Source organism: Centruroides sculpturatus, unplaced genomic scaffold (genome assembly GCF_000671375.1).
Source record: "Centruroides sculpturatus isolate CEXI.00-Female unplaced genomic scaffold, Cexi_2.0 scaffold421, whole genome shotgun sequence".
NCBI classification, from domain to species: domain Eukaryota; kingdom Metazoa; phylum Arthropoda; class Arachnida; order Scorpiones; family Buthidae; genus Centruroides; species Centruroides sculpturatus.
In genome coordinates, this window is record NW_019385018.1 from 289,855 (window position 1) to 303,198 (window position 13,344).

The window sequence follows — 13,344 nt, forward strand, 5'->3', positions numbered from 1 at the left end:
TAATAATATAAAAAGTTTTTTATAATATAACCTCATAACAGATGGCGTCATACACAAATTTAGTATGATTAATAATAATATAAATATTATTTTTAAAATAAAATTTCGTAACAACCGGGAAAGAATGCAACTCGTTGCTAATTTTTTTTTACTCATTAGTTAGGTGCCATGCATCCCAATAATGTTGCCACCAGACCGGTTTTTAAATTCGTGGTCCAGATTAATTATTAATTTGTCCGGTTTTCGTATAAATTGTGAAATTATGATTAAACAAAATAAATTTATAAAAATATTTGCGAGTATTTTATTTTAACAGTTAAAGACTAACTTCACACCCCACCAAAACTTATCCCCATCTTATCCTTAGGCTAAGAGTGACAGAAAATGTACTTTTAAAATTGCAAATATTAGGTTTGTTCCAACACAATCCCTTAACTGGCATGCGAATTTGTCAGTTCTTGCTGTAAAATGACATTGGGCATGCCTTGTATTTATATTATTGATATATTGTATTAGGCACAATGTATCTTTTGTAACTTAATATTATTAATGTTGGTATGTGTTATTATTTATTGTTTTTACTTTTATATATTATTTTTGCAATTAATATCTACATCAAACTATTATTAATTATTTTTGGATATGCCACATGTGATTACTGTATTACTTTAATAATATATTATGTACAGTTGACTCCCCTATATCACTGTTGATAATTCAGTTTTATATGAATCCATGTTGTACGAGTTACTTAGATTTTACAAATATGTGAGCCGTTCATAGCCCAGCACACATATTTGTAAAATCTAAGGTACTCATACAACATGGAATTCATATAAAACGGAATTATCAACAGTTATAGGGGGTCGACTGTACTGTACATGCTTACCTTCTAATAAAAAAAAATATATATTTATTATCTACTCAGAATAAAAAAAAAAACCTAATTTTTTATTTCTAAGTATAACATCCTTATTTTAAAATGTCTGGGTCAGCAATTTTGAAAATGTGACAACATGCACCCCAACCTGCCTTCACATGAGGACACATCTAATCCTGCCAAATGAACACACTTATTCTTAATATATATATTTTATTTAATAACATTGTACAATTATAGTATTTATTTTAAATGATGATGATACAAAAAAGTTAAATTTAAGTATTTTTACTTAAAGATGTTAAATCTGGAGTCACCTGCAACAATATAAATTATTAAAATTTAGTTTAATTAGGAAAGGTTTCTATAGTCTTAATCAACTATTTTATAAACTAGAGTTTTGCTCTAGTTGAATGATATAAATGTAAAAGATGCAAAATCCTTGTTATTAAATTAATATAAACATTTTTACTTTCAAATAAGCCTTAAAATGCTAGCTGTCAAAATATATAATGATAATATGGTTTAGAATGAAAATGGTGGGAAAAATACAACTAATCCATCTAGTGGTAAAAAAAAACAAACTTACTTTCCAAACAACCCAATATTAAGCTAAGCTAAAAAAGGATTTTAAATGACAAAATCCTTTTCCAAATATATTTTCATTATTTTTCCATTGTATGCTGTATATTTCCTAATTTTCATGCTTTACAAAGTGGTATCTGATATTTCATTAAACCACTCTTAAACATTTACCATTAAAATGAAATTCCCCAATTCGTGTAGTAATTTTCTGGAATGCACTAAACTTCATATGTATAATTGATCAGACCTTTTAATATTATACATATACAGTCAGATATTCCCTATATAACACAGTAATTAGGTTCTGAAAAAGTGCTGTATTATGCAAATCCATGTAATATACAAAACAAAGGATTTGTATAAAACATATGGTTAGGTTAAAAAGTTAGCAAAAGTATATATTCTTTTTGTAATTAAGTGAAATATGTTTATTAAAGCAATTGTAGTGATATCAGAATTCAGTCCTCTGATTTGTGACTTGGAACAATGAGTTCAACCAATTGGAGGAGATAGTTTAAAAGAAAAAAAAAAGAAAGAGACAGAAAAAAAGGGGGGGAACAGTTGAGCAGGAACTGGATAGTTTTGTTGATGAAGACAGGAGAAGAGTAAGACTCCAGTTTGTGGAATAGGATTGAGCTCCTACAGTGAAGGTACTGTACCATAAGTTGATTAAACATTATTGTTTTATTTTATTCATGTGGTTTTTGTGGAATGACAAACCTACAAGGTCCGTCATTCATATGGTAACAAGATGGATTCCTACAGCAATCAAAAATCAAAAGTATTGCATGTTAATATTAATTTATTCTTCACTGATAAACACTGTTAAATAAGATCATTTTCTTTTTGCAAAATATCATCATTTTCTGAGCTTTCCTGTTGACCTTAATCTGAAGTATCAGCAACATATTGCTGTTTCTGTACTTTTTTCATAAATCTGATATTTTCATTTGCTTGCATTTGTTTAAGAGATTTAAAAATGTAATATTTTCATATAGTAACTTTTAATTTAATCTATAAAAACAAAACACAGTGATAGTCAGTCTTTCAGGTTCATTTACAGCACTATCAGTGACAATAGCAATGCCTGGTTTATAAGAAACCTAAAATAAGAATCTAAGACAAGGAAGAAGAAAAATTGTACAATCAATTCTCATTAAAGAAAACCAGATGAAAGGCACAAAACAACATTGAATATTTCAATAAGCTAAAATCCATGGACAAATATGAGACAACATACAAGCTTGCTTGAATAAAAAAGTATTGAATGACTATGATTGTACATAAAAACTGTGCATTTTCTACAGGGATGTCTCCAACTTTTGAACTGTATTAGAGCAAAACCATTTTGCAGGAATGCCATGTTGTAAGAGGGATACCTGTATGTATGTATATGTATATATATTTTTCACAATATTAATTTTTGGTATTTGTATTAACAATAAATTATTTGAATGCTGGAATGCAGAAAAATGCTGGAAGAGTTTTATGGAGCCAGAAGTTGTTTGTATGATTAATATTTTCAGAACGCAATCTTCTTATCATCTTCAAATCACTTCATTCTTCCCAAAACAACTTTCCCAAACATATGATCAAGTAATAAATTATTCCTGGCCCCTAGAAACTCTTCCAATATATTTCTGAAACAACATAAATTTAAGGATTGGAGTCAATAAGTTTGCAAAACCTAAGTCAACTTAGAAGTAAATAAGAAGAAGATAGATTAGATAAAAAAGAAGATAAATAAGAATTGAAATGATACTAGTATAAAATTATGTAACAATATGAAACAAAGCTTTTTACTAGTTTTATGGAAAAAATATCTTATAAATTTTTGAGGATTATATAGTTTGCACATTCTAATAAACTAAACATAAATAAATAAAGATATTATTTAACTTTTTAAAATTTCAAGCATCACAACTATTTATAAACTGAAAAATATATAACTATTTATTTACCTTATTTATCCTGAAACAACAATTAACATTTTCATATGATGAAAATATAGTTAGTGCAATACGGACTTTTTCAACTTTCCTTTAAAATAAATTATATGAATAAATATAATAAAACAAAATTAATATTTAATAATTAAACTTTTTTTAAAAAATTGTAGTAACATTGTGTAATATGTTAATCAACATTACGAATTAATAGAATATTTAAACTGCACACACTGTAGTCATAAAAAAATTTGAAAATTTTTCAACTAAAATTAAAGAAAATAATTAAAAATTTCATTCACTTTAATATTAAATATTAAATAGAAGTCATATTACATTGATACCATCTATTACTATGCTTTGTTTTAAGTAATTAAATTTTGCTCTCTGTGCCAATTCTGAATTATCTATAAAGATATTTCATGGGAAGGCCCAATTCTAATACATGTTCAATCAAACATTTTGAAGAGCAATATTAGAACGGTTGTGGCTGATGTTTTCATCACAAAAACGTGTACGTCGGACGTTCAGCGCTGTCTTCCTGTAAGCCTAGAAGTTTGACAATGGCATTTGGAATGTCAGTGGAATCATGCTCAATGTATCAAATGCCATTGTCAAACTTCTAGGCTTGCAGGAAGGCAGTGCTGAACATTCGACATACACATTTTTGCGATGAAAACGTTGGCCACAACCTCTCTATTCTCATCCAGATACAGATGTGCCCATTTGCTTCAAGGGCCAGCCAAAAAAAATTATCTAATCCTAGCTAGCCAAGGTTAGATGCTCCATCAAATTAAGCTTGGTCTTATAGCTACAAATCCATGTTGCTGACTTCTCTTATCTATATAAATTTTAATACATTTTTACAAGTAATAGCATACAAGCTTAACATCTATTAAAACTACAGTATATTTATAACAATAATATATAACTTGTAAACTAAACTAGTACAAGATATCAATTAAAGTCATACCAAAACACCTTCATTATTTACATCTCTCTAAAATATTACTAAAAAGAGAAAAGGTGCTTTACTGTGAATTTGTTAACTGTAATCTGATTGACTTTTCATATAGGTCAGATTATTAAGCAGAGTTCTCTTAGTGATGACTTTGATCTTTATGCAACAGTTAACTCTTCTGAAACTGCATAACCAATTTAAATCATATTTTGCATAAAAACAGAATCCATCTCAGTCTGGACATTTTAAAATTTGATCTGTGACTGGAGATATACAAAGTTCACAATGTTAAGTCTATGGGCAAAGTTGGTGCCAAAGCCTGTGCTCATTAAACTTCAATCAATCTTTTTAATTACATTGAAATAAACTGATTTTGCTCAGGTTTTCCTTTTTTTTCTTAAAAAATTTACAATAGATAAATTATCTAAAACTTTGCTGATTTATATTTTATAATATATTTAAACCAGGGCTATGGAAGCTAGATATGTCACAGCAATGCCCCCAACACAAGTCAGTGAAAATAATTAAAGCTGATTTAAGGGCATCTATGAAGGAGGATTTAATTGAAGTGATTTTGTTTCTTAAAACCATTTTATAAAATTCAAAATTATAAATGTAATTTAGTTTTTTTTTATTTAAATATTATTTAAAATAAATTTTCTTATTAATTTTTTAAAATGTTTTGTATTTTGTTATAATTCATTTATTTTAAATACAAAATGCAGCAGTTTAATTTATTAAATATGTAGTTTTTGTTGTAGTATTTGTGTTTAGTGATTAAATTATTTTGACCCAATTGAACTTGAATATTTTTGAATCATTCTTTTATTAACTCTGCTCTAAATAAGTAATCTATTTTTTTGAATGAGCCAGACTAATTGATCAAAGTATGTATTTTTTTTTTTTTCTGAACAAGGGGCTGAAGTAACTAGATCGCACACTTTTTAGTTGGACTAACTTTTCTGCAAGAGTGAAATTGAGGTGCATATGCTGTAGAATAAAGATATGTAATGTAGAATTTTATTGCCCCCTTTCTCTTCTTATTAAATATTTGTTAAAAATTAATTTTTTTATAAAAATAAATATTAATGTAAGTTAAATATTAAAAATACTAACTATAAAAGTATTTGGATATATGCCTGGGCTCTGTTCAGAGTAGGGTACCTCCCTATGAGTGTTTCTACCCCCACATAATTTAATTTTGCCTGAGTCAGGAGTCAGAGTTGGCCTACTAAAATTATCCGGAGTCGGAGTCCAGTGTTTCTGACTCTGCAGCCCTGATTTAAACATCCCTAGAAACTTTCTAAATTAAAATTTAGTCTAAATTCTTCCAGAAAGTAGGTTAAATTTAAATTGATATGTTAACACAGGATACTCCTTTATTTCTAGTAGTAGATTTTTTATGCAAAAATTACATTTTATTGAATTTAATTTTTAAGCTAAGATTTCTTTTTCATTTTTTAAAACAATTCTCTGTTTTCTAATCTTGTTTTTCCTTTGTCTTCATTTCTTTGATTTTTTTTAACCAGAACATATACCGTATTTTGACAAGTATAAGTCGCACTTTTTTTACTACTTTTCAGGGCTCAAAATCATGGTGCGTCTTATACTCGACAGGTAACCATTTTTACAGTGAAATTACCTACAATAGTGATCCACTCCAGGGACCAACCTGTGCAGTGGTCCGTTAAGCGGATGGTCCCTCAACCGAATGGCTAGAGTATCTAGATTATCAGAGTAGTGACACACGAGTCATCGCCGCCATGTTCTGTCAACTGTCATCACGTGACCTCTGAGTTTACATTAAGAAATGACGATTATTTCAGTTTAATAAAGTTATCGATTCACCCATCCGCCATATTCTCAAATAAAAAAACGAATAAAATGCATCTTTGGACAATCCCATTAAAACAATTTTTTCTAAATTTTTTTGTCTCAAAATAGGGGTGCGTCTTATACTTGACAGCAACTTATATTCGTCAAAATACGGTAATTAGAAATAGTGAAGTAGAATTAAGACAAAAATGAAATCTGCAAAAAAGAAAAAGTCAACAGCATTTAATCACCATCCTGTTATCAAACTCTGTCCAATTCTTCATCAGTGTTCAAATATCATAAACTCTTTTATAGATTGGAGTTTCTGTACAGTACATAACACATCTGTATTTTAAAACCATTGTTTAACTCTTTTACAAAAATATTACATATATGTAAATAGTATGTACCAAGTTTATAAAAATAAACTGTATAAATGGGAGTTACACGGGAGTTACAATAGAGAACTAGAAGAGCTGTAGTTTGACCACTACAGACCCATAATATAATATTTATGCTATATAATTATGTTAATGATATTCTTTCTTAATGGAACTTGAAAATATTGAGTACAAGTTAGAATTGCAATTTCGAAACAAATTGAATTAAATATTTTAAAAATATCAATGAAATAAAATTAATAATTTCATGATTTAACTAAAATAATTACAATTAATTGAATTATTACTTTAAAATTATTTTATTGACCTAATTTTGAAAAGACATTACATGCATTTTGTACAAAATTATTGAAAGTAAAATAGCTAGTCCTAACTTAATGTTGTTGAGGAAAGATACAAAGGTACATTTGCAATTTACAATTATTGCTGCTGAATTTTCTTTATAAACAGTAAATTTGATTCTTTGAGATGGAAAATAAATGCTGAAGGTTGCAAATATGATCCAATTAGAATATTAACCAAATTATATCTTGTTTATATCATTTAGCATGTGGTAAGATTGGTTTAGTTATACATCTTTTTGCTTAACATCCCAGTTTCCAAGAACCCACTGATGACATTAAATGAGGATTTGTTATATATAAAATTCAAACTTATTTATCAATAATAAATAAAACTCCAAGAAATTATAACAATAATTTTTCTAATCAAAAATAATTTTATAATTAAAATGGTTTTTAATGAAAAAAAAAATATATATATACAGTGGTACCTCAGTATACGTCTGCTTTAGAATATGTCCAATTCGGAATACGTCCTGTTTGGACGAAACAAATTTTGCTCGGTATACGACTTTTGTTCAGTATATGACATAATTCAATTATACATGCCATCAATGAACAAGTGGCACTATCAGTGTACTAGACCAGACTAGACGTTCGCAGTGCCACAGTTTATAACTTTGTTAAATTTCTTCTGATTTTAATTCGTAAGTAAAATTTTATTATTTTTATTAATCACAAATCACAAAAAGACAAATGAAAAGCGACAGAAAACTAAAAAAATGACTAGAATTACAATGGAACTGATAAAAGAGATTGTTGAGAAATACGAAGGTGGCACGCGTGTTCGAGATTTTAACTGTTGTTTACCGTATTCCGAGAACGACGATATGGACAATCGCGAAAAATAAAGACATTATTAAATCTGCTAACGTTGCGAAAGGGGTTAAATCAATTTCTAAACAGAGATCGAAGACATTAGATCATGTCGAGAAATTGCTTTTGCTTTGGATAACTGAAAAACAGTGCTGGAGACAGCGTATCGGAAGCAATTATTTGCGAGAAAGCTAAAAAGATACACGCTGATCTCACGAAAAATCAAGCAGGAACTAGCCAGGAAAGCGAGGTGTTTAAAGCCAGCCATTTTTTTTACACGAGAACGGATTAATCATTTTTACATTACTTCTTATGGGAAAGGTTGGTTTGGTATACGTCCAATTTGGTATAAGTCCAAACATCGGGAACGGATTAAGGTCGTATACTGAGGTTCCACTGTATATATATATATATTTAATATTTACTTTCCAGGGCATCGAAGAAATGCTCTTCTATCCTCTTCTCTATACTTTAAGACATCAATGTCTATAGCTGATCCTACCTGTTAAATGAAATTTAAAAATTTTTTAAGATGCTAACTTTATCCTAAAAATTAATTACAAATTTAAATTAAATAAAACTTTTTAAATTAAAACACTATTTTATGAAAGTTTAACTTACTCCATCTACTTTAAAAATGTCTTAAAAAATTACATTTTATGTAAATATAATTTCTTTTTTTTTATAAAATCGTTTTATATAAAAATAAAGAAATAATGTTATGAATACAAAATACAGTCAATAATCTAAATATAGTGCATTTATAAAACACATAATATAGTCCTATTAAATTTTTAATTTTTATTATACAGTGACATTCCATTAACCTGGCAAATCAATAAGCTGGCATATCCACCATGTTGTTGGGAATTATTGGCACATTGGTCTTTACTATTACCATTGACAACTTCCAATATAAACATCATGTACTGTACACAGATGAAAACCAAGTTGACATGATGATGCTAAGTCAAAGTAGTTAGCTCATGCATGATTTTTCTAAAGACTTTTCCAAAGACATTAGTGCATGGGTTTGATATCAGAAGAGAAATATTTAGGAGTAGCTGCAAGGACCCGCTTCGCTGGGTTTTTATTTGTATGTAATATAGTTTTTTTATATATATAAAAGACTGTTTTTCTAAGTAATCTAGAATCTAGCTGCAAGGACCCGCTTCGCTGGGTTTTTATTTGTATGTAATATAGTTTTTTTATATAGGCCTATATAAAAGACTGTTTTTCTAAGTAATCTAGAATCTAGCTGCAAGGACCCGCTTCGCTGGGCAAAAAGTAACGATAGTGAAAATTAAGATAATTACATTATAGCCAATCTTACCCGTTTTCACAGAATGCAAGAATTAGGTCCTCCGTTTCTAGCCCATTTTATAAATTTTCAGACTAACTTGCTATTGNGTAGTTTTGGCAAAAAAGTGAGATATAGGGACATACATGTCCATTTTTATATATATATATATATATATATATATATATATTTGGAATCAATAACAATCGTGGAACACAGCTATAGTACAATATTGTTAATGTAATTTAATAATTTAGAGTTCATTTGTATTTATACATAATGCACAAAGCACAAAATAAGAAGTGTTCTTGTTTCAAGCCAACAAAGGTTAGAAATAGCCTGAACAAACTGAAATTGCATGTTAAATAATCATAGAAAATATAATATAGTTGTACAGTTTTACATGTGAAGATATGTAAAACTGTGTCTGGGGAATAAAAAAACTGAAAAATTTCCATCATTTCCATCTGTTAACTCAGCATTGTCAAGTCAGTCTTGACAATGCTGAGTTAACAGATATTCACTGTATGTTAATTTTATAAAGTGTTAATTGATATTGCATTCTAAAATTGTAATTATAATTATCATAATATATGATTAATGTTTATATTTAATAAGCTGTTCTTACTATGCCAAACATCTGTTGTAAAGCCTGAACCACAATACATTTGAAATGATTTTCATCTATTTCATTTTCATAATTTCTATCAAATTCTCTGAAATAAAATATATTTTATAAATTAAAAATTTATTATTATTAGCAAAACTAAAAATTAAAATAGATTTTATTTCAAACTAATGTATTCATTAAAAAAGAGCTTCATTAGACAAAAATCCTTTACACTAGGTACTGAACAATTAACAAATTAATGGTTTTCAATCATTTCAAAAAACAAAAAATTACAAATTATTAAGATTTTCAGTCATTACTAATATATATTTAGAAACCATAAAAGATTTATTTATTTTAATCTTTTTTAAAAAAAGAAACATTTTACAATGACTAGATATAATATAGTTGCAATTTGTTTGGTTTTATTTTGCATGTTTTGAAATTATATTCCATTAAAGTATAAATTAAATTACATGCAGTAAAACAAACAACACACTGTTCATGCAAATAGCAATCAATTTTATAAATGTCTTTTTAACTCAACAAATCAAAAGACTAAAATGAATTAAATGATGTTGAAGTTACCTGTATTTTTTATTTTAGTTGAATTTATGAATATAATTTTTTCTTATATTCTACGTGTAAATTTTTATTACAAAAATCAGTTATCTTATTTACACTGGTGTGCAAAACTTAAGCAACAAATTTTCTTTTTTGCCATAACTCCGTAAGAAATCACCTGGAGGACATGAAATTCAGAATACAGAGAGAGTATTTTGTACTTTGTACTAAGGATGAAGAAAGCATAGTAGCACAAAAATGAATAAAATGCATACAATATGGAATCAAACAAAAAAAGGCTTAATTGAAAGAGTAGCATTGGTACAAATGATTGTCAGCCCAAGAGGGGGAACAACAAACAGATGTCCCTTAGTGAGGGATATGATCTCCCTTAACTGCAATGATTGCTTGGCACTGTCTCTCCGTACTCAAAATCAGATTATCAAACAGTTGTTGAGGTAAGAGTGATTATTGCTCAATGAGCATCTTTTTCAGTTGTTGGGTGTTCTCCAGCAGATATAATCACGCCAAAAGGTGTCTCCCCAAAGCATCCCACACATGTTCTATGGGATTTAAATCAGGGGAGTACACTAGCCAATCCATTCTAGTGATATCTGCACTTTCTAGAAGCTTTTCAACAGCACAAGTCTGATGTGTACTGGATTTATCATCCATAAAAACAAAGTCTACAACAATGACACCTTGGAACAAATGCACATGATGGAAGGATCACTTGCTGACAATAGCAATCTCTGGTAACAGTACTTCCATTGAAAATTTAGAACTCAGTTCACCCATTCATAGTAATGCCTCCCCAAATGAGCACACCAGGACCACCATAATGGTCTCTTTCCATGATGTTAGTGGAATAAAAATGTATTCCTACCTCTCTCCATATCAACTAGCATTGAGAATTGCTTGTGATTCTGAAATGACTCTCATCTTTAAAGAAGACTTGACTCCATTGATAAGATGTTCAGTCTTTGTGTTCCTTACACCAATCTAAAGGTGCTGCCGATGGACAGTTGTCACTGGGATGCAGCATTCAGGACAGCAGGTGAATAGGCCATCTTTATGAAGGCATCTGGCCACATTAAATGGTGACACTTTTTGTCCCATTGCCATATGCAGCTACTGAGCAATGTCACCTGGTAACTGGTATTGATCTCTTTTCGCCTGCAGGACATATCAATCATCCATTAGCATTGTTTTTCTTGACAACCACCACCAACCTTTCTTACAGCTGTATCTGTGGTTTGGAAGGCTCTGAAAGCTCATGAAATAATGCTTTTGTTGATTCCAAACTCTTGGGCTACACTCGTCACAATATGCTTGCCGATGATTCTACCATGTGTAAAGTCATCCAGATGGTTTCTTCTAGTCATATTTCACATATAAACTCACTTGAACTTGTAGCAAATATCTTTAATAGCACCTTTTGTCCTTCTTTTAATCGTAGTATTGCACTATGTATGCTGACTATGCATTTTTTGTGCCCTCACATCACCTGTGATGTCTTTTTCCTGATAATTGCATACGAATCACCTTTCTACTGAATTGGGTATTCATTGTACTGATTGCAAAAAGCCCTTTTCTACAATTTCATGGCTGTCTACTTAAAAATTACATTGTTACTTAAGTTTTGCACTCCCGTAATTTTAACAAATTTGCACTTTGTAATTTTAACAAATTAGAATATCATTATTATAATTAAGGGTTCAAAAATTTAAACTCCAAAAATAAAAAACAAATCAAAGCAACTATGTAATATGAGGAGTGCTATCTTATCCATTAGGCACTTTAGCCACAGTGCCTACAACCTACGAAATTAAAAATTGAGGAAATAGAAGTTATGAAAATTAAAATAAAACATTAAACTTTGCTCCAATCTGTTTATTTATGTAGAGTTTTCTACAATTTATGCATGCAAGATCTTTAATAATTTCCTCAACTGGCAACTGTTTTAATATTTCACTTTCTACGGAAAGTACTGTTAAATATGATAATTTTATTTGAAACAAATTAGATCTTATATGATTCTTAATGTGATGTTAAAAAAAGATCATTCTCCATCAGAATTTAATCATAAGATTTGCATATAAAGTATATTCTATCAGCAATATTCGTATTAGGAAAGCTGGATACTAAATTCTGTTCCTTTTCTAGCAGGAATAATTCTTGTAATGTTTTGCAATCCAAAAATAATTTTAAAATATAAAAGAAAAAGGTTATATTTAAAAAAGTTAAAAAGTGCCTAGGATCTATAAAAAGCTTAATGCAGCTCTGAATATGAGTAAAGTTGGCCATTCACATAAATGGGCCTATTATAACTGAATCTAATCATTATGTCATAAAACTTATTATATACAGTACAATATGAAATATGAATTATAAATCGATTACTGTCAAGATGCATACAAAAACACATCTAAATAACAAAATTCTTTGTCTTTATACGGACTAGCTTCTTCCAAAAATTCCATTATTACAGTTTCAGCTTTTAGAAATGAACATCAAATCTCAAAACCAAGCTTTTATGAAAAGCACGTGGCTTTGGGCACATCAAAACATTCGAAAACAAATTTATCAAATGTAGTTTGAAAATAGCCAAAAATTAGCCCAAGTTAGAAAAGATTTGAATAAAAAATATATATGCAGTGGATTACGCTTAATTGGAACACGTTGGGACTAATCCATTTTGGCCCAATTAAGCGGGTGCCCAGATTAAACAAACTAATAATAATTTCTAAAATAAAATATATAATACGTAAATAAATAACTAAGTAAGTAAAAAAATGATAATTGACTTTATTAAAGCAAAATACAGAAAATATTCGTACTATAAATTGTGCAGAAAAAATAACACTTACTTTTCATGATAAATTTTACAATTTTAAATTTTAATTTCGCAAAAATGCATCAAGTGTAGTCTGTTTTTTACTTCTAAAATTTTGCAGTTCTACAAAATCAGTGCAAATATTTTTTTTACTCTTTTCGCCCTGTGGGCACTAGAAGGGCCTCTTATAGCAGGCCCATTATGGGTTCGGCCGGGCCCACAATGGGCGACCGGGTGGTGAGGGACGGGGCCCGACATATCCGAACGGACCACCCCCGAAAAATTCCTG

The 13,344-nt window shown here is 29.1% G+C and overlaps 1 protein-coding gene across 1 annotated transcript; it reads right to left on the minus strand.

The window, feature by feature from the left end:
* Positions 1-1,039: 1,039 nt before the first annotated feature.
* On the minus strand, positions 1,040-12,816 carry LOC111633506 (ribonuclease P protein subunit p14-like). Its single transcript, XM_023378088.1, has 5 exons — positions 12,638-12,816; positions 9,674-9,761; positions 8,171-8,247; positions 3,427-3,505; positions 1,040-1,197 (listed from the first exon to the last, which is right to left on the minus strand). The coding sequence occupies exons 1-5, from the start codon at positions 12,700-12,702 to the stop codon at positions 1,159-1,161; spliced, it is 348 nt and encodes a 115-aa protein (XP_023233856.1). The 5' UTR covers positions 12,703-12,816; the 3' UTR covers positions 1,040-1,158.
* Positions 12,817-13,344: the final 528 nt, after the last annotated feature.